At 34.4% G+C, this 22,399-nt stretch overlaps 1 protein-coding gene across 1 annotated transcript; it reads left to right on the top strand.

Annotated features, from left to right (window-relative positions):
• Positions 1–710: 710 nt before the first annotated feature.
• Positions 711–22,189, top strand: LOC112519205 (S-linalool synthase-like). The gene is made up of 16 exons (XM_025127202.1): positions 711–1,029; positions 1,260–1,455; positions 1,574–1,797; positions 1,894–2,017; positions 2,097–2,212; positions 2,366–2,598; positions 2,681–2,895; positions 4,015–4,230; positions 4,365–4,494; positions 4,600–4,845; positions 4,941–5,346; positions 7,683–7,882; positions 8,546–8,675; positions 21,303–21,405; positions 21,852–21,951; positions 22,049–22,189. The coding sequence occupies exons 1-16, from the start codon at positions 711–713 to the stop codon at positions 22,187–22,189; spliced, it is 3,099 nt and encodes a 1,032-aa protein (XP_024982970.1).
• Positions 22,190–22,399: the final 210 nt, after the last annotated feature.

Genomic DNA, 22,399 nt, shown 5'->3' with positions numbered 1-22,399 from the left:
GTTAAATATAAAATTTTACAAAATAAAGGATATAAATAAAAATGAAAATGTAAGTTGAAGGGTAAAAATTGTAAATTTACAAAATCAGATTTTTTTAAATGAGTGGGTCCCACACAAACTAACCTATTTCTACCAATAAAACTAAAACTAACCTATTTCTACAAACCTTTTTCAAAACCAACCCATTTTTGCAAAAAACTCTAGAGAATTAACATATTCAAGGTTAGAAGATATTTTAATGTACCAAAGTATCAACTCGACCAACCCGTACGGTTTTGGTTGGGATGGGTTGCACTTTCGTTTGGTTTGGGTTAAGATTTTTCAAACCGCAAGTATTGGATTGAATTGTTCAAATGTCTTCAACCCGATCAAACCTGATCTACGATGACCCCTTCTTAATATGGTTATTAATTGACTAAATGGGAACAGATTTAATGCTTGTGACGGTGATTTTGAGTATTACGTTTGCATGAGTTCGTTTCCATGTTTTTTGTCAATGAATTAAATTTGTTCCCATTTGGAGGCGTGCATGCATGAAATTGTAGGCTAAACGTGAGTTATGCAAATGCAGACTTTTATACAAACTGGACTTTTAATACAAACTTCCCATAAAACTTCCTATATAACGAGTAGCGTTACAGTTTCAGATTCCATATCCTTCTTACTTCTTTTAAATAATTACACTTAGAAACCACACATTTGTCTTCAAAATGGCATCTTCTTTGGCTTCAATCGAAGCTTTAGTTGTCAAGTTGAAGGAGGAGATGTTTTCGGACCATCTTCACTACTCGTTTGTTTCACGTTCTGCTTACGACACAGCGTGGTTAGCCATGATTCCTCACCCACTGGAACCTACAACTCCATTGTTCAAGAGTTGTCTTGAATGGTTACTTATTAACCAAAATAGACAAGGGTACTGGGGAGAATCAGTGAATGGTGATCTTCCTACCATTGATGCTCTTCCTGCTACTCTTGTTTGCATGGTTGTGCTCCAAAAATGGGGATTGGGTGTAAAAAACATAGAAAAAGGTAAGTAGTGCATCAACAAAGAGAGAGTTTGTGTATTAGTTATTGATAGTCCATCTATGCATTTTGATAAGAATTTGTGTAGTTTCTTGGTACAGTATCTTGAGGATCAGAGAATGAATTCTTAAACCCATTATGTTTGTTTTGCATATTTTCGTGTAGATCACACAGGTTTGCAAGTTATGTTGGATTTATTGATAGATAGCATGACTGAAAATGGTGGTATTTTGTAGGTTTGGAATTTATGCATGTGAATATGGAGGAGATGCTTCATCATGATCGTCATTTCCCTCTTCCTCGATGGTTCTTGATTGTTTTCTCGGCAACCATTGAACTTGCAGAATCTTCAGGCCTAGAGCTTAAATTCTCTGATCACATGAAATCAGTCATTTCTCAGATTTGTGCCAAAAAGCAACAAATTCTTGGCATGTAAGCATACGATCACTGTTTTTGTGGGGTTTTCTTTCGGAACTATCAACTCTCCTCGATAATGATATGTACATATATCGACATCTCATGGACTAAAGATGAATAAAATTTCTTGTAGGGAAGAGCTTGTCGATAAATGCCATCACCCACCGTTAATTGCTTACTTAGAGACCTTTTCGCCGACCGACTACAAGGTTGATCAAGAAACCATAACAAAGCATTTGAGTGAAGATGGCTCACTTTTTCAATCGCCCTCAGCTACTGCACAGGCATACATTTCTACTGGAAACCAAAAGTGCCTTAATTATCTGATACAACTTGTTCAAAAGTGTCCCAACGGAGGTATAATATTCAAAAGTGCCTGAAATAATCTTGATATTAATTCATGTATATTACTCCATTGAGAAGTGCATAAATTAGCAACGATCTTTACTGCAGTTCCACAAACGTATCCAATGGATGAAGAACTAGTTGAACTCAGTATGGTTGATCAAGTGGAGAGGCTAGGTTTGTCTGAGTATTTCACTGAGGAGATTGACTGCATACTGAAAAAAGTGTACAGGTGATATATATATCATTCATTTGGGTATAATTATATACTTTAAAGTTAGATCTTTCCTTAAGAGAACATAATCATCCAGGAGTTACAAGGGCCAAGAATCAATGCATGAAAACATGAACTTTATACCAGCGAAATTATACAAGGACTCCCTTGCATTTCGACTTTTTCGACTGCACTGCTATAGCATTTCTCCAAGTAAGTATCTGTTTGTGCTTTCTGTTTGTTTTACTTACTCTCTTCACAAGGCAGAAGTCATCTATTTCACAATTGAATGCTCCATCCCTTATTGTTAATCAACATTAATGGAGTTTAGTGGTTGTACCTAATTTGTATCTTAATTTGTTTTAGGGACCTTCTGTTGGTTTTTATATGATGAAGAAATATTGGATCATTTAGAAAAAAACTGTGGACAGTTCACAAGCTTAATGTACAGTGTTTATAGAGCCACAGATCTTATGTTCATCGGAGAAAATGAGGCAGACCAGGCCAGATCGTTTTCGAAGAAAATGCTTCAGAAAATCTCAACCATAAAGAAAACAGTCGATGATAATGTTGTCATACGTCCGAATTTATCCAAAGTGGTAAGCATAGTCTTTCTGTTACCATCTTCATGCCCATCGCGCTCTTTGCGTAATCATTTAAGGTTTAACTCGTACTTGGTAGATTGAGGAAGAGCTAAGCGTACCGTGGATTGCAAGACTTGATCATCTTGATCATAGGATGTGGATTGAACAAAACAAAGAAGAACCAATGTGGATTGGCAAAGCTTCCTTTTATAGATTGTCATGTGTTCATAGTATGGGGCTAATGGAAGTAGCTGTCCAGAACTTTGCATTCCGGCAATTGATTTACCAAAATGAACTAAAGGAACTAAAAAGGTAATTAATTGCTACTAAATGTGAAGACACCATCATAACTTTATCTGGATGACATACAAGTAATTGAAGTTGTTAATTGGTTTCTATGCATGTGTAAATGTTATGCATACGTGTGTATCGGAAAAATTGCTTACAAATTATTTATATGCACATCCGGATGAACGGTTACCAGGTGTTCCTCAATTTTTGATAATTTTTGTAGTTTTCCTATGAACCTGATTATATATATTAGAATGGTACTCGCACAATGCAGCGCGATACATCTTGATTTTATTGTTTAATTTTATTTTTTTTGTCGCAAATCGATGTTATAATACGATTTTATATGAATTTGAGAAAGTGATAATGTTTTTATTTTTGAACAAAATATAAATATGAATATATTATAAAATATTTAAAAAAGTAGCAAACTAACTATTTTTATTTTTTTTGTTTTGTTTTTGTATTTCTGTAATGCATTTTTTTTGGTTTAATAATATAATTTTYTTATAAAGATAATAATTAATTATTTTGTTAGAACTCAATAATTACCTTAATTATATTTTAGATTTTTTATATTTTAAAATAAAATGTTTTCCTCTATTTGATTATGTTTATTCGCAATTAATTATACGAATTCAAACATCGAGCTTTAATAAGTTGTACTTATGCATAATTTACTTGTAATCTTGAATTTTAACTAATATGCATTAATACACAGTACTTCATGCATAATAAATGGTTTTTAAAACCACAAGGGTGGTGCCTGATTGGTTTGAGCTTGACTCCAAAGGTCAAAAGTACCGGTAGGTCCCACGTTCAAATCCAAGAAAGAATAAAAATCGCGCCACGGAGGTTCAAATACGGTGACTCCGGGCTATTTGCAAAGCAGGTGGTCGCCCTGGGATTAGTCGCTCGCATAGCGGGTTGGATATCCAGGTTAATAAAAAAAATGGTTTTTAAGAGCTTTTGTAAATGCTTTATAGCATATACGGATTTTTAGACTCATACACCCCTCAATCATTTACTTATTCGTGGATGAAGTTGCATCAGTAAACAACATTTGGTGATTCGTTATGATACTTGCGATCTTCAAAACTTCTTCTATGTTTTGTTCATGGTAGTTCAATTATTGTGTAGGTGGTCCAAGATGTGGGGACTTGCAGAATTGGGATTTGGTCGTGAGAAAACGACATATTGCTACTTTGTGGTTGCGGCCAGCACTTGTTTGCCCCATGATTCCATTATACGAATGCTAGTCGCAAAAAGCGCGATACTGATTACTGTTGCAGATGATTTTTTCGATATGAAAGGCTCTCTTGAGGAGTTGCAAATGTTGATTGAAGCTATTCACAGGTACCTTTTTTCTTGTATTCTATCTTTTCTAATTACTGTGCTTCAACTTGAAACTCCTCGTTATGCAAATTATAGTTCTGTTAACATTCAGCCAGATCTTCACTGTTTCTACTTAATTTCATGTTGAAACATAGATGGGATGGTAAGGGCTTAAGTGGACCAAGCAAGGTTATTTTCAATGTGCTGGATGATCTTGTAAGAGATGCTTCCAAGATATTGTTCCTTCAAGAACAGATTGATGTAACAGAAGACTTTCGAGATCTTGTAAGTGTATTATTTCATGATGTTCATATATAAGCTAACAAGTCCTAAAGATTATTACGCTTTTCCGAAAGTTGTAATATTAGATTTTTCTGTATACATTTGAAGTGGAGAGAGACCTTTGACTCGTGGTTAACTGAAACGACATGGGGAAAGAGTCGTTACGTGCCTTCAAAGGATGAATACATGGAAATCGGCATGATCTCCATTGCTACACATCTCTTGGTTCTCACTTCTTCGTGTTTCCTGAATCCAAGCTTACCGAAGAACAAAATCAAGCCCCAAAAATACGACAACATCACACGATCGCTTATGGCATCTGCTCGATTGGTCAATGACATGCAAAGCTACCAGGTCATATCCATTTAGAACCTTATATAGTAGATGAAACAAGTTAATTACTTTCTTCACCATGCTTATTGATCTTTAAGAGTAAATTATTTTAACAGAAGGAACAAGTAGAAGGAAAAATGAACCTGGTGTTGCTTCATTTCAAAGAAAACCCAGATGCAAGCATGGATGATTCAATTGATCAAGTGAAAAGTTTGCTTGATATGAAAAGGAAAGAACTGCTCAAACATGTTTTTATGGATGATAACAGTGATTTCCCTAAACAATGGAAATACCTTCATCTATCATGCTTCAAGGTGTTTCAAATGCTATACAACTCCACCAACCTATTTGATAAAGACACAGAACTTCAAGTAGATATAGAGAGAGCAATTTACATTACTCCTGAAAATGGATTTTCTAAACAACTGAAGTCGGGAACAACATGTTATCCATCGCGAGAAAAGAAAAACTTGACGATCAACGATGGGTATGAGAGAACTCCTCTACAGCGTTATGGTGAAGGTCGGATGAACATTCGGTGTCAACGGGTTCTCAAGCATACGATGAGAAATTTCAGCTTGAAAGTGTTTAAGCCACCGGTCTTTAATTTATGCTTCACTTAAAGTGGTAAAATCATATCATTTATTTTGGACAAGATAGAAAATAGTCGTTGATCATTTCAACTTCTTGAAGTTCGTAGGAGCAAAGTGTGCCTATTTTGTACGTGTGAATCTGTCTTGAGATTTAAATGCTTGTTTTAGTGTAATAGCATATGAATGTTTGTAATTTACTAAAAGTTAATTTTGTTGCAAAAACAAGATATTACAGGATCTAGACAATGATTATATGTTCAAAAGAAAGGATTATCTCAAGAATAGTCATTTGTTCCATAAAGTTTCATTGAGAGTACAAGGTAGGCTCTAAATAAGGTGTGGCGTACTAGCGATATCAAGCTTCAAGACTTACGAGTTACGGTGAGGTCATGACGTTTTCCAAGGCATGACACATGCCTTAAGACAACATTATATATATATATATATATATATATATATATATATATATATTCGTGAGATCCGTAAGACCAATTTATGTTCATTGATCAAATTTATGAATTAATGATCTAATGGTTGCAAAGTTGCAAGGTGGCAATTTCGTAATTAGTGAGAAGTCTCGTGGCGTTTATAAATGTTCAGATTTGACGATTGTAAATCTAATCCAAGGGTTGAGAATTGGTCTTACGGGTCTCACGAAAAATCATTGGTCTCACATGATCCCAAGTCTATATATATATAGGGTTGGGTTCACGTGAGACCAAGGGTTTTTCGTGAGACCCGTAAGACCAATTTATGTTCATTGATCAACTTTATAAGCTAATGCTCTAATAGTCTAAGGTTGCACGGTGACAATTTTGTGATTATTGAGAAATCTCGTGACAATTTTATAATTATGAATGTTCAGATTGTAGATCTAATCCAAGGGCTGAGAATTGGTCTTACGGGTCTCACGAAAAACCCTTGGTCTCACATGATCCCAAGTATATATATATATATATATATACACACACACACTCCTCTAACAAAGAGCAGTTTTTCGTTTATCTTGAAAAAACTAAGAGGTACATATATTAAAGCTTAATGCACAAGTTATAAAGTGCATTTACACTTCCCGTCCAACTACCCCTCCACCTTCCTCCAAAACCGCCCTAATTTCTCTCTCCACTCCCCGACTTCATCTTGCACATAACTCACTAAAACATGTGTGTCGTTTCAATTAATCCATGAATTTTCAATGCTGATATTCAAACGCCCTTAAATGTATTTTCCGACGATTTCTAATATTGTTTTGTTAAACTACTTACTCAAAGAGCAGAATTTCATGAGCAGAATTCTAACTTTTCTACATAAATTCACTCTGAAAACAAAAAATGAGATGCATTTTCCTGACCAAACAAGACTTTCTCCAGCCTATTGTGGACACTCCTCAAACAGAGAGAAAAGTAGCAACATTTTTCAGGTTTGAAGGCGTTTTAGGAGTAATTATGGGTCATAGATAAGTTTACCATGTTTATTTACGTATGCAAACTTGACGGTTTATGCATCCAAAATATTTTGTGATTTTTGTTAGAGTTTGTTGTTATTTTCTGTTTGATAGTTATCATAGTTAGCATAATTAGTTAGGCTATTTTGTCTTAGCTGTGTATATATAGCCCTTTTCTCTATATCCTTCTTCTATCTCTCTCTATTTCTTTCTCTCTCATTATATCATGGTATCAGAGAAAGTCAATCCAATCTGATTTTTTTCTCTCGTTTTCCTTCATGATTCAATTTTCAATTTCAGTTTCCTCTATTCCAGATCTATTCTCGTTTCCTTCTTCGTCAATTTCAATATGACTAATAAACAGGCAGATAATGCGAATAAGGGCATGAATGCCTATGCATATTCAAATCCTTTGTATTTGAGTCAAAATGGTAATCCTGGAATAGTGTTAGTTACGAAGATTTTTTATGGCAAGAGTTTTGGAGCTTGGAATCGTGCGATGTATCTAGCGTTTTCTATCAAGAACAAATTAGGTTTTGTGACTGGCAGAACGAAGAAACCCGCAAAGACGATCCTACTTATAATGATTGGGAGATATGCAATTCCATCATTATTACATGGATTCTCAATGTGATGACTAGAGAAATCTCTGAAGGATTGATCTATCACAGGACTGCAAATGCAATTTGGAAACAATTGCATCATATGTTTGAGTAGTCAAATCTGGTTATATTTTTTCAATTACAGAAGGAATTGAATCAAATAGCTCAAGGAACTGATTCAATTACCACATATTATTCCTGATTGCACATGTACTGCAGGAAATGCTTGGATAAAGCGCATGGAAAGGCAACAGGTAGTGCAATTTCTTTTTGGATTGAATGATAGTTACATACAAGTAAGAGGTAATATTCTCCATGAAAAACCTTCTCCTACTATTGTTGATGCTTATGCTGCGTTGATTCAAGAGGAACAACAGAGAGAAGTCATTGCTCCTGTGAAAATGAATATTGAAGGAATGGCAATACTAGCAAATAAAAATAATTTTACAGGAGCAAAGTTGTTCATGAATGCTGAAACAAAAAGAAATATTGTTTGTAACTATTGTAAGAAGAGAGGACATGTTAAAGCAGAATGTTAAAAACTAATCCGTTTTCCAGAGAATTTCAAGTTCAATAATCCAAGAAGATCTTCTTCTTCTGTTAATGTTGTTGAAGGAAATGCTGGAATTACTAATCAAGATTATCAGCAGATCATGAATTTTATCAACAACTGCAAAATTAAAGAATCTGCCTTGTCAAATTCTGGATAAAATTTTTCAAGCAGTTCATGTGGTTCTGTTATAGAGAAAGAAGGAAGTGGTTTTACTGCATGTGCACGTAAAATTTTGAGTACTCCTATTTCTAGTTTATGGATTATTGATTCTGGTGCCTCTGCTCATATGTGTAGTCATAAGTATGTGTTTTCCACTCTAAGAAAACTTCCTAAATCTCACAAAATTTCCTTACCTAATGGGAACACATTGTTTGTTGAGTCAATTGGAAACATTACTTTATCCAATTCATTAACTCTGAGTAATGTGTTATACGCTCCTTCATTTCATTATAGTATTCTCTTTGTAGTCAAGTTATGTTCTACATATAAATCTCCTATTTATTTTTCTAATACACATTGTTATATGCAGGACCCTCTCACCAAGAAGCCCTTGGTACTTGGTAAAAAGGTTGGAAATCTCTACTTGTTGAACTCCAATCAAGTCAAGATTTGTGATTCTGATAGTTTTTCTGTATCTAGTACTGTTATGCTAGATAAATGTAACAAGATTGTTTCCTTGTTGCATTTACGTTTTGGTCATCTTCCTTTGTACAAGCTAAGACAAATAAATCTTTCTCCAAATGCTTGTAATAAAGATTTATTTCATTCATGTGTTGTATATCACAAAACTTGACAACACAAGTTACCTTTTCCTATTAGTCAATCCAAATCTGATTCTACATTTGATTTCCTTCATGTTGATATTTGGGGTCCATTTTATACTCCTACATACGATGGACACAAAATGCAGCCTTTCATATCAAAAAGTCATTCTTTCAGTTTCATAAAACAACTAAAGTGATTCGGACTGATAATGCCAAAGAGTTAGGTAATAACATTGAAGGAAAAACTTTCTTCTCTTCCAAAGGTATCATTCATCGGTTAGCTTCCCCATACACACCTCAGTAAAATGGAAGAGTTAAAAGAAAATACAAACATCTTCTTGAAATAGTTAAAGCCTTGATGATATAATCTGGACTACCCCTAAATTTTTGGGAGGATAGTATTTTGACTACAACCTATCTTATAAACAAAATTCCTTCAAAATGTTAAATCATCTTACTCCTTTTGAACTCTTATTCAAAACCAAGCCACAATATGATCATTTACGATCTTTTGGATGTTGTGTTTCGTTTCCACAAATCATGTAGACAGACGTAAATTGCAGTCCAGAGTTGATCCACATATTATTTTGGGATTTCATTTTGATATGAAAGCATACAAAGTTATGCATCTTGAAAACAAGAAAATCTCATATTCACGAAATGTTGAATTTTGTCAAACTGAATTTCCGTTTACCAAACCTATTTCTTCACCAAATACACATGATTTACCCTTGCATATTCCAACTATTAATCATGTTTCTTCTGATCATGTTGAACCCAGAAACTTCGATTCAACCCATTCTCCTTCAATATCATCTGCTATACTTGTACAATGAGCATCTAAGTCACCAATTCATCCAATCACAGAATCTTAGTTTGTGCATACTGAACAAGAGTCTCAAAATCTTGATCATGTTGAATCGGTTACTACTCCTACATTATGCAGATCTTCTAGAGTTCCTAAACAACCTTCTTATTTTGATGATTTTGTTTGCAATCATGTTTCTTCAGATTTTTCAATGCCTTATCTTGAAATATGTCCTCATACTATGACTAATCTATGTGTTTCATCTCAGAATCAATTACTTTAAATAGTTTTATTCAATCTTTTGTTGCAAATATAATTTATGTTGTGGATCCTAAGTCATATGACGAAGCTGTTTCTAATCCTTTTTGGCAAGAAGCCACAGCAAAAGAATTTACAGCCTTAGAAGCAAATGGAACTTGGAAACTTGTTCCTTACCTACAGAAAAGCGTGCTATAGAATGTAAATGGGTTTATAAAACCAAGTTCAATCAAGATGGGACAATTGAAAGATATAAAGCACGATTGGTGGCACAAGGCTTCACTCAAAAATAGAATGAAGATTATTATGAAACATTCTCTCCGGTTGTCAAATTTACTACTATCAGATGCATTGTAGCACTTGCTGTCAAACAACATTGGCCCATTCATCAGTTGAACATTAGCAATGATTTCTTATATGGAGATTTGCATGAAGAAGTTTATATGAGAAGGCCCAAAGGTATGGTTTGCACAAATGATAACTATGTTTGCAAACTTATGAAGTCTTTATATGGTTTGAAGTAGGCTTCACGACAGTGGTACTCAAAGTCATCTGAAGCATTAAAAGCAAAAGGATTTCATCATTCTCAAAATTATTACTCTTTGTTTCTCAAAAAGACAAAAGAGTCGTTCACCATAATGGCCGTATATGTTGATGATGTCATAGTGACCGGAGACGGTACTTCTGAAATAGAAGAGTTGAAGAAGTTTTTGCATGAAACTTTTCAAATCAAAGACTTGGGTCATCTTAATTACTTTTTAGGTTTGGAGTTCCTACGAAGTGACCAAGGATGTCAAAGAAACAAGTAACAGTTTCGTTATCTTCAACTGAGGCTGAATTTAGATCTATGAGAAGGATTACAACTAAGTTTACATGGCTGAGCAGACTTTTGGCAGATTTAAAAGTTGAGAACATTACCCCAATTGCTCTGAAGTGTAATAATCTAGCAAGCATACATATAGAAAACAATTCAGTTTTTTACAAAAGGACAAAACACATTGAACTAGATTGCTATTATGTAAGAAAACAACTACAAGCAGGAGTTATTGTTGTGGAGTTTACGCCAACAAAGTTACAACTTGCTAATGTGTTTAGTAAATCATTGCATGGACCTAAACATTCTGATGTCATTTACAAGATGGGATTAGTTAGTCAACTACCAACTTGAAGGGGGGGGGGGGAGGGGTGTTAGAGTTTGTTATTATTTTATGTTTGATAGTTATCATAGTTAGCTTACTTAGGCTATTTTGTCTTAGCTGTGTATATATAGCCCTTTCTCTATTCAATACAATATACAGAAAATTCCCCTATCCTTCTTCTATCTCTCTCTATTTCTTTTACTCTCATTATATCAATTTTTGTTATCTCTACCATGGGTGTTCTTCATTTTGATTAATTTCGATTTGAAGACAAAGATTCGGGAGCAATCATCTAATGTGCTTATAAACATTATTTAACATCTAACAGGAATGAAATAAATCAAAATTATAAATTGGAAGGCCTGTTTCTATGGTGCCCTAAAGCGGAGCAAAACACAAAAGAATCTTAGGTTGTTTCATGCCATAAATAAACTCGAACACTCAAGAAATCCGAAGCACCAAACTCATAATTGGCGAGTTCGTAGGTTCAATTCCTAATTTCTTACAAATTATGCGGTAAAATATGAAAGAAATCGAGGATTCATAATTTGAAGTCTCAAAGACTGATAAAATTACGTGATTGATATGGCTAAAACACGATATTGTTCCTAATTTAAACATTAACAGTTTTTATCTTATCGTTACTGAAAAAAATCATCGTATGTTTGTAATGGAATGTAGATGTTGAGACATTGGAGAAAATATGAATATGAAGTCCTTGATGATTCAAAGCTACACCATGAAGCTAGCTTGGATGATGAAGGTGATCTTGCTTTACCTAGACGCAGCAGTGAGTTGTGCTTACTTTAATGTGTATTATAGTTATTGTTGGTTAATTTTACTATTAAATCAAATAAATTGATACTAGGAAAAAAAAATTGGATGGGGCAAAGATAGGGAGAGTCTACACATATCTTGCCACCACCTCCAAAACATAGAGAGGATGAATGTGAAGATCCCCTTACTTGAAAAAAAAATAATATTAGGAAACAATTGAGAAAAGTAACACAAGAGTGTGTGCAAACATGTAACAAGTATAGTGATCCAGAAAGGAAACAGAAGTACACGAGGGATATAAGATGAAGCAAATAGGGAATCACAAAGTTGAGTGTAACTAACAACAATATCTGATCATACATTCATGAAAAGAATACCTTTTATGCCATTATGTATTTTTCTCACCCAGAATAATTTATAAAGTGATTATCTTATAAGCATAGGGACATCGAATTCCCAAAAAACCATTGATCGGGATGCTAGGATAAAGTGTCCTCGATAGTCATCACTATTATGTACCTTTCTTTATTAGGATTAAAGGCTTAGCCGCTTGACTCACTCTGGATACAAAGCATAAGAGGGTAAGACATGTAAGAGATTTTCCACCTATGGATGATAATTTGGAATTGGGAACAGTACTAGGAGTAGTTATCCTGCTTATCCATTAGAGCGAGGATAGGGTGTTTAGTAAGCCTAGCCTCTCCGGTAACCCTAATGATAACTTGAGGTCCTCAAGATGAATGCAAATAGAAAGGAAATATGTGGTGTAAAGTGAGACTGGTTGCACTGTAACCCCGTCTTATGTCATCGAGAGAAAGTAGGGAATAAAGTGGATGGTTCATCAAGACTACCTCCTTAGCTGCCAAAAATGGGGGTGGGCAACCCAGTCAAACTAAGAGACTGAGTGAAGGAAGAGAATTGGTCCTTTAAGTTCCTTAATTTTTAGGCAAAGGTTGAGAAGTTTTCCAGGTATACCCACATGAAGATGTTCCTGAACATGGAAGAGTGACTATATTCACAGACAAGGTCCACGAATGAAGAAGTTATCTTCAATCATGCTAACAAAATCTGTTCATAGGGCCAATGACCGAATAATGTTCTAGATTCCGATTTCACTCTAAGGTGGCGTTTGTTTTTTAAGAGGTGTTGAAGTCTGAAGTCTGAATTCACTTCTGAATTTTAAGAGGTGGTGCTGAAGTCTGAAATCTGAATCAGTCAGACTGTTTGTTTTTACGTCTGAAATCTGAAATCTGAATCAGTCAGACTGTTTGTTTTTACGTCTGAAATCTGAAATCTGAATCAGTCAGACTGTTTGTTTTTACGTCTGAAATCTGAAATCTGAATCAGTCAGACTGTTTGTTTTTACGTCTGAAATCTGAAATCTGAATCAGTCAGACTGTTTGTTTTTACGTCTGAAATCTGAAATCTGAAATCTGAATCAATAAGACCTAAATCAACATTGTAGTGTATATATATATATATGTCCAAAAAACATATTTAAATGCCAATGAATTTGTATTGCTAAGGATAACTAGTCAAATGTGAATGGGAAAATATGTACAAAACAGCCATCATTCCAAGATCACAAGAAAGGAAYTTCTTCCACTGTTTMCCTTCGTATAAGAAAAGAACACTCTCGTTGCTCACCCATTTATGTATAAGAAAAGGAAACACAGCAGATTATTATAGCACATAACATAGATTACTATAGTTCCTCTCATGAAACAGAATCAACCAYTTATGCTCAACTTATTCGAGGCTGTTGGGAGCTTGATCTTGCAGCACTTACAGGTAAAATTTTGTTGTTTATGCTCAACTTATTCGACCATTTATAGTGATTACTGAAGCTACTCAAGCAGATAACATAGATTACTATAGTTCCTCTCATGAAACAGAATCAACCATGATTTGTATTGTGTAAAGACATCACCAACTGCAAGTTCATCATGTTTTATAAATCAAGATTCAAGCATTCACATTCCACTCTTTTGATTGAATCATCTTCTTCATCAAAAACCAGACTCACATGCACATTTTCTGGATCAAAACATNAATCAAGATTCAAGCATTCACATTCCACTCTTTTGATTGAATCATCTTCTTCATCAAAAACCAGACTCACATGCACATTTTCTGGATCAAAACATGAAATCCCATAAAAACCAGACTCTGTTTTCATGTTTTCCTGCATATATGTTTTCACCAACTGCAAGTTCATCGTGAATCAAGATTCAAGCATTCACATTCCACTCTTTTGATTGAATCATCTTCTTCATCAAAAACCAGACTCACANTTCACCAACTGCAAGTTCATCGTGAATCAAGATTCAAGCATTCACATTCCACTCTTTTGATTGAATCATCTTCTTCATCAAAAACCAGACTCACACGCACATTTTCTGGATCAAAACATGAAATCCCACAAAAACCAGACTCTGTTTTCATGTTTTCCTGCATATATGTTTTCATTAACATGATGAAATCCCTCTGTTTTCTACTCTGTAAAGTCCCCTTCACCAACTGGTTCCTCTTGTTTTATAAACACACGATGCTCAATACATGAATCTTGTTTTATAAACACACGATGCTCACACACACGATACTTTGTAGGATTAACAAACCAAATAAAAAAAACCCCTTATAGGAGGTAAACCATGGGGTTCACATACAAAAACCCTTATAGGAGGTAAACCCTAAACCCGCAAAACAGAAATTAACCAAGCAATAGAAAGAAAATGGAGAGATAGAGAGCTTGAGAGATCGAGATGGATACCTTAAATCGAGAGATCGAGAGGTAGTAGGCGACGCGATGGAGATATTGAGCGAATCATGTTGAGCGATTGAGAGAGAGATCGAGAGCAGTAGCCGACGCGATGGAGATATTGAGCGAATCCTGTTGAGCGATGGAGAGGTTGAGCGAGAGCAGTAGGTGACGCGAAATAAGAGGTTTTCAGAGTTTAGGTTACATCTAAATAATTCAGACCTAATCAGAGCTTTTAAGCTCTTAATTTAAAAAAAAAACAAACGCACTTAATACCTCAATGTCTGACCGATTCAGACATAAGAGGCAACTAAGTGCTTTTTTTTTTAAAAACAAACAGGGCCTAACTAGTGCAGAATTGTCAACCTTCCTAGGACCCTCTCTATGGCAAGGTGTCGTATTTTAGAACATTCAAAGGACAAGTTTGTTGTAGAGATCCAACATAATATAACATCATCAATTCCAAAGGTTGGTTTGCAGGTAAATATAAATGGATTTATCCCACATATTTGAACTTCAACTTGTCGTGAGAAACATATTTTCTTTTTATGTGTTGTGCAAAAACTAACTTATCATGTAACATTCTTAGGATGTTACATGGTAAAGTATAAGAAAATATTCTTTTGGTTGTTCGTTGTGCGAAAAATGTGTGCAGTTCCTTCTGTTATTTTACTTTGGTGAAGCTATATTTTTTCCTTATGAGGTTTTTAGAATCAAACTGGCAGTCGCTATTTGTTATTATTATTTTTATATAAGATATTCACTTCATCCGAGTCTGATGGGATTGTGGCAGTAGAACTTGGTGTCGATACAGGTAATCTTGATGCAAATTTGTGTGTTTTTGATTCTTTTGTGGGTGGCATGCTATATAAAAAAAAATTCAACCTCATAAAAAAGTTCACTTGGGGTGTGAGCTTCGACATAGATCACCTTTTACCTCTATTTCTGAATACTGTTTTCTAGCTTTTGCTGCTTAATTCATACTCTTGCAAATTATGATGACACAGCAAAGAGAAGTTTGCACACTACAACGATTCGATTCGCATGTTAGCTTGACAGTTTTCTAGCCTTTTGTTCGATAATCAACATTTTTATTTTGTCAAGACAATTTAGGAATTAGAATTCACATGCTTAATTTTGGGTCAATATATGTGTTATCTATAATATTGCCTATATTTATTCATTTAATATAAATTTTGACTCATCTTATGAAAAACAAGAACATATACTGGACAGTGGTAACTATATCAAAGTTCTATATATTGTCATCATTTTTCCGTTGTTTCTTTATTAATCATGATTTTACAAGTCACAGCTAAAACATTGGCCGATGTGAATAGAGTCACTATAATTTAACACGAGGGAAAAGGGCAGGTGTGTATCAATTAACATTGGTATATATATCTATGATCACATCCTTGTTCATGAGACTTGTAGTTTACTTTATCAGACTATATTCTGATCATAAACTTAAAAATGAGTTTGTTTCATTGATATGCATTTATTGTTCTTTGCTCTCAATTAACACTTACAAATTTGAAAAATTCAAGTTTATCTATTAGACCAACCTGTGTAATGCCTCCATTGATTTGGGAAAACAAGAACCATTAGAAAATGAATATAACAAGAAGAAATAGGATCAAGATTAACCTGCCATAAAACTTGAACGAACACATATGAGAGAAGACATAGTTTTCTTTCTAGCAAATAAATGAATAGATTTGCTTATGGGATAAACATATATGATGTAGGCCAATAATGTTACCTCCTAGAAAAGTTATTATGCACATGAAAGGTAAATGATCAACCTACTTAAGGTACTTGGAAGCTCAAAATAACCAAGAAAGCAAGTTGATGTGAAACTTCTTCAGTTTATTGAATTTCTTGTAGCATATCATTCTTCTATGCACTAGGAAAAATCATCCTTGAGATGTTATAAGGAAATCCAACTGAGACATGTTTAAAAGGCAATTTTTTGCTATAATAATTTGATTATGTTTGTATGCACTGTGGGGCATAAACTATAAGATCTGAGACAAAAATCATCAAAGATTTCTATGGATGTGTCTAAAGAAGAAGATGTACCCAAGAAGGGTATCCATAGTGTTAGGACTAAAATAGTCCTAAGTTTTAGAAAGTTTTATAAAGTCAATTACCCTTGTATTATTGTATTATCTTGTAATTGGGGTTAAGGGCTATGAGCTTTACTTGTAATTGTCACCTATAAATAGGTGACATGGGGCTTAGATTAGTAGTTGATCATTCAAAACATTTCAATGAGAGTCGACTAGTGAAAGATAGAGAGTTTGTAGTTTTTACTTTCCAATAAAAAAAATAGTCGGTTCTTCATCTTCTTCATGTACATTCTCTAATTTCATGAATTAATCTTGATTTACTTGTTGATTTGGGACTCACATGTGGTATCAGAGCAGAATCGAATCAATTTTTTTGATACGATCATTTGATTCATCAGCAAATTCAAGCTTTGATTATGTTTATGTAATGGAACAGTACTTATATCCTTATTCAACTTCCTGTTCGACATTGTTGCGCTTAACAGATTTTAATTCATCTTGTTCTTACTGTTTTCAATCATATTAATGCTAAAGGATTAACATTTAGGTGAATTCGAATGTTTTTGGATTATCAATTTTGATGTTAAATGCTTAATTTTGGTGTTTTTGATGATTTATAGTCAAACTATGCTTAATCTGGTAAAAGTCTTTCCTCATCGCTTGTTGAAGATGTTCATTGAGCGATGAAGTGGTGCTCATCGCCCAATGAAGATATGAAGTATTGAGTGATAAACGCCTCATCGGACATAATATGATTTTTGGTAACTTGGTTTGAGTGATGACCTAAGGACTTCGATGAAATTTTTACTAGCTTTGAGCGATAAAGTATGCTTATCGCTCAAAAGCTTGTCCGGAGACCATGTTCAACGTCCAAGTCATGCGCTTAAAAGTTAGTATTTGCTCAATGTGATGAGCAATAAGAGCTCTCATCGCTCAACACACCAAGCGATGAAGTGGTGAGCAATGACCTTCTCACAGCCTTGTTATCTTTGTGCGATAAAGTGTTGTCCGGAGAGCCTTCTCATCGCTCAAGGCTTCAAGCGATGACCCCATATATTTGTGCGATGAAGTTGAAAGATAATCTTGGAAGTTGATGAAATCACTCAAGTAATGAACGATATACTTGTTCATCCCCCAAGAGATGAGCGATGACATTGCTCATCGCTCAAGGCGTAAGCGATAAGGATGGTTATGTGCCTCTCCGCCTAAGGCATGGCCGATGAGCTGTCTTACCTATGCTCATCGCTCATCAAATGAGTACTTGTTCATTTTGACTCTATGTGCTTATCTAGTGTGCTTAATGGATATCTTTGCCCTATTTACCATGATCTTAATGATTAAGGTGATGCTTATCATTTTTCCCCTTAGGAGCATCATACAACAATTTTGGTCAATATTGACTTTAAAAGTCAAAGTTTGACTTTTTGGTCAACCAATTGAGATTAAAGTTTAAGCCGGATTTTAAAGGATTTCAAAATTTTTTGATTTGTTTCAATATTTGAATGGACTAGCTAGAGTTTGAGTATTTGCAATCATTTCTCTAGAGTTTTCTATAAGAGGCTAGACCATTGAGTGCTTTCACTTATTTCTTTTGACCTGATCCATCAGAGGTCTTGAAGGTTTGCAATTGGTGTTTTGAAGGTTCTGTAAATTATCAGCTCTTTGAGTGTTCTCAGTCATTCTTCTAACCTTATCAATTAGAGGTTTGATTGTCCACAATCATTATTCTGATGCTATGGTTGCTATGGTTGTGATGTAAGGGTTTTGAGTGCTCATAATCATTCTTCTGGCTGGGAATTTTGGATCTGATTCTAATTATTCAGTTTTCTGAAAGGCTAAAGGAAATCGACTTATCTATCTGGTTTGACTTGCTGTTCTAGAAGCTATGTGCTTATTGTTGATTCTTCTCTGCAGTTCCATAATGTCAAAGGTGTTTGCTTTGGTACTTCAAGCAAATATTATTACCCCATTATGAGTTAACCAAGATCAAGTTCTTAAGCTGAATGCCTATTCAACTCATGGTTCATTGAAAGATTCTTTGTCATTAGACTGTATGCACTGAAATGTCACGAGCCTTGCACATTTATCTATCCCATAGTTAGATGAATCTATAGATAATGGATTGGCGATGATTTTGTGGTTCAAGGTTGTGTTAAGTCATTTGTGATTTAGTTGTACTTTGTGCATATGATGGTGCTTAACTCACATTGGATCTTATCTTAAAGTTGAAATTTAAAGAGTAAGAGCTATCTTCAGGGGGGAGCTTGAAGATTTTATCAATGTCGGGCACACCAAAGTTTTCCCAAAGAAAGCAGGGGGGAGAAGACTTGAAGTTTCAAGAGATGCGTTCTTTATAAAACTTTGGGGGAGATTGTTAGGACCAAAATAATCCTAAGTTTAAGAAGTTTTATAAAGTCAATTACCCTTGTATTGTATTATCTTGTAATTGGGGTTAAAGGCTATGAGCTTTACTTGTAATTGTCACCTATAAATAGGTGACATGGAGCTTAGATTATTAGTTGATCATTCAAAACATTTCAATAAGAGTCGATTAGTGAGAGATAGAGAGTTTGTAGTTTTTACTTTCCAATAATAGAAACTGGCCAGTTCTTCATCTTCTTCATCTACATTCTCTATTTTCATGAATTAATCTTGATTTGCTTGTTGATTTGGTACTCAGACATAGAAGCGACAACTGGTGGCTACCTACAATAAAGGTTCCACCAGAAATGATGTTAAAAGAATCAAGAAAATGGAAGTAATATTGAAATGAGTGTTAACCAAGTTCTGAAAGCATTCGATGGCTTAATATGCTGAAATAATCATATCAATAGAGATCCCTGAGAACTATATCGACAATCTCGCCATGGCAATGTTGAAAATTTCTTATGGTACAACTAGATATGCAACAAGTATAACCCCAAAAAATCTGATCGAATTTGCTATACTTAGCAGAAGGGATTTTGTAAGCCTATTTTAGTTGTTATTTGACATATCTAAGGCTATATGTTCACCATTGCAGAAGAAGTTATGAGTTACTTGTCTTTAGTCATGCAGATTCTTGGCTTATCCAATTTCATGAATGGAATTCAGGGTGTTCTCTCAAGTTATAACAATCACCTGCCTTTGTTGCATGGTCAATAAATATCAGTTGATTCTAAGCATTTATTTGGCTATGTCACATCCATAAACTGTTTTTTATGGTGGAGGTTGGCGATAACTGTTATTCACTCAGTCATTAGCCATAGGTTGGCTAATGAATGGAGATATAATGCAAGGGGTCAACCTCCAAGTTACTTGTTCTTTTTGGTTAAAGCCGAAATGGTTGTCTGAATTTTATTTATAAGTTTGGCTTTGAACATAATATATTGGAAGGAAGTTATCGAGTTCTTCACTTATGTTTCTTTTCGGTAACTTCCTTTCTGCCAATCTCTATTCTACCACCAACATCCTTCCTTTTACTGATAAGTAATAACCAAGAATTACATAGTGGCATTCACTCCTTAATAGGAATTTCATATCGGCAATCCATTGTGACATGTAGTTTCAAAGAAGCCAAATATGTTACATATTCTAGAACCACACCAAGCATCTTGTCTTGATTATGTAGTGATAATCATACGTGGCCTTCCTGGCACTTTGCTTGATCATGATAAGGCTTACGATTCTATTAACTGAAGTACTATCTTAGCCTTACCAAATTGAACTTAACCATATTTATTTTATTTTATTTTATTTTTATCTTTTATGGGGTTAGTAGTGGAAGTTGATTTGAAATTTGCTCTTCCTTTTACAAAATTTGGGGGTGATTAATTAAAGGTATTATCCAAATAAATCTAACAAAAACCAAATTACCAGATTACACTTCCCAAGGATTATTTGTAGTAATGGCTTGGTTTGTATCTGATATGCATTATATACATACATATATATATATATATATATATATATATATACACACATATATAACCATCACGTAATATTTCTTGTAAGACATGTCTATATTTGGCTGTTTTGAACAATATTTTGTTGGATTTCTTACAGATGATTTTATTTTCATGTTTGTTCAATATAAATTTCTGATTTTCTTTTGTAAATTACAAGTTGCAAAAAAACCACTAATACTTGTGTTGGTTTTAAAAATCTAATAATAACAAATTTTATGGCATTGAAAGTCCCCATGTATGGCAATTCCAGTTCAACAATCAAATGTATCAACCTTGAACTTGTATACCATAGAAAACCTTTACAATACTATCGAGACTGGGAAAAATTAAAAAAACATGAATTAGGATTGCCATTTTGAGTTCTCAGCTTCAAAATCGATATGTGTCGTACAACAACGCGCATGGGTACATAACTAGTATATGTATATATATGTGCGTATTTATATCAGTGTCTTGAACCATAATGATTAAGTTATTGACAATTTAAATTCATATAAAAAGATAAACAAAAGAAGAACCATGAATTCATAATTTGATATCAAATGTACAAATTTTACAAAAACGATATCAAATATACAAAGGAAGTCACTGTTACAGAACATGTTTAGTAATCAAAGAACAACAAATAAAAGTAATCGAACAATATTTTTCGTATGCTGAGAAGTAATTTAGGGTTTTTCCTTTTTCCCAATTTTATTGATTAAGTATTTGACACGTATAAACTATAAAGTAATATTTACATTTACTCTTATTCAAGTTTTGAAAATTGCAAATTTCTTCCCACGCCTTATAACGCCACAACGGGCCATGGCGAGCTCCACGCTTTATATCCACGCGAAGGGGGTTAACGTGGCGGCAAGGTTACGCCTCGACGCCAAGGCGCGTTTTTTAGAACATTTATATTAAAGTGTCGGATAAGATAGTTGTTCTATATGCATCAGTAAAATATGCTTTATGGTATACACTTCATACTTTATGTTTATTTGGCTACCCACGTTTAATTACTTACTAAATAAGGAAAGGAAAAAAGTTAATTTAAACTTACATCCTACCTTTTTTGACTTTTCATTTTTTTTAATTAAAATTTTTTATCCCCTTTAAGTTTAAAACAAAATATCATAAAAATTACTAATATTTTAATCAAACAAAATATGTCAAAAAACGAGATGTTTTATATGTGTTATATTCATTATGAATATTTATATACGTTCAAGTGTGTACAACTCGACACCGTAAGTCTTTAACTCGACATCACCTTCTTCAACACTTTCTTCAATGTTGTAAGGCACCATGTTCTTCATCACAGTAACTCAACACCTATCGAGACTGATCGAGAACCCATCAAGACTGAGCGAGGACCTATTAAGACTAAGCGAGAATCTATCGAGAATCCATTCATTAACTTGGTATGTGTTTATGCGTGTTAAACTATAACCTACCACCTTCATTTTTCATTGAGAATCTATTGATTGATTTATTAATTGTTTGTGTGTAAAACCATAGACTGCCACTTTTAGCTTATCAAGACGAATCGAGAACCCATCGAGACTTGTAACACCCAAAATTTTATCAAAACGGCTAGGAGAACGCCCTACAAAACGGTCGTTAAATGGTCGAAGAACGGTCGGGCGGCCGATCGAGTGACCTGAAAAGGGGCCGAGTGACCTACAAAGGGGCCGGGTGACTTTTGGTGCGACCTAACTCCCCCCAAAGGTGGCCCTGCGCACCCAGATGAAACCGATTTTTTTTGGGTTTTCTTCCCCATTTCCGTTCTTCTCTATATCTCTCTTCACTGTGGACGATTTGGCAACCTTGAGCTGATTTTTATGTGCTTTTTGGGGCAAATTGTAGGAA

This window comes from Cynara cardunculus (assembly GCF_001531365.2).
Source record: "Cynara cardunculus var. scolymus isolate 2C chromosome LG 10, CcrdV1, whole genome shotgun sequence".
In the NCBI taxonomy this organism is placed as follows: domain Eukaryota; kingdom Viridiplantae; phylum Streptophyta; class Magnoliopsida; order Asterales; family Asteraceae; genus Cynara; species Cynara cardunculus.
The sequence above is the reverse complement of the archived record's forward strand: the minus strand, read 5'-3'. Positions and strand labels throughout refer to the sequence as shown.

Excerpts from the sequence above, each read along its gene's own strand:
- LOC112519205 (XM_025127202.1), top strand. The coding sequence starts at position 711 with ATGGCATCTTCTTTGGCTTCAATCGAAGCTTTAGTTGTCAAGTTGAAG. Across the intron at positions 2,213-2,365 it reads CTGCTATAGCATTTCTCCAA|GGACCTTCTGTTGGTTTTTA; the intron begins GTAAGTATCTGT and ends AATTTGTTTTAG. Across the intron at positions 4,231-4,364 it reads TTGATTGAAGCTATTCACAG|ATGGGATGGTAAGGGCTTAA; the intron begins GTACCTTTTTTC and ends GTTGAAACATAG.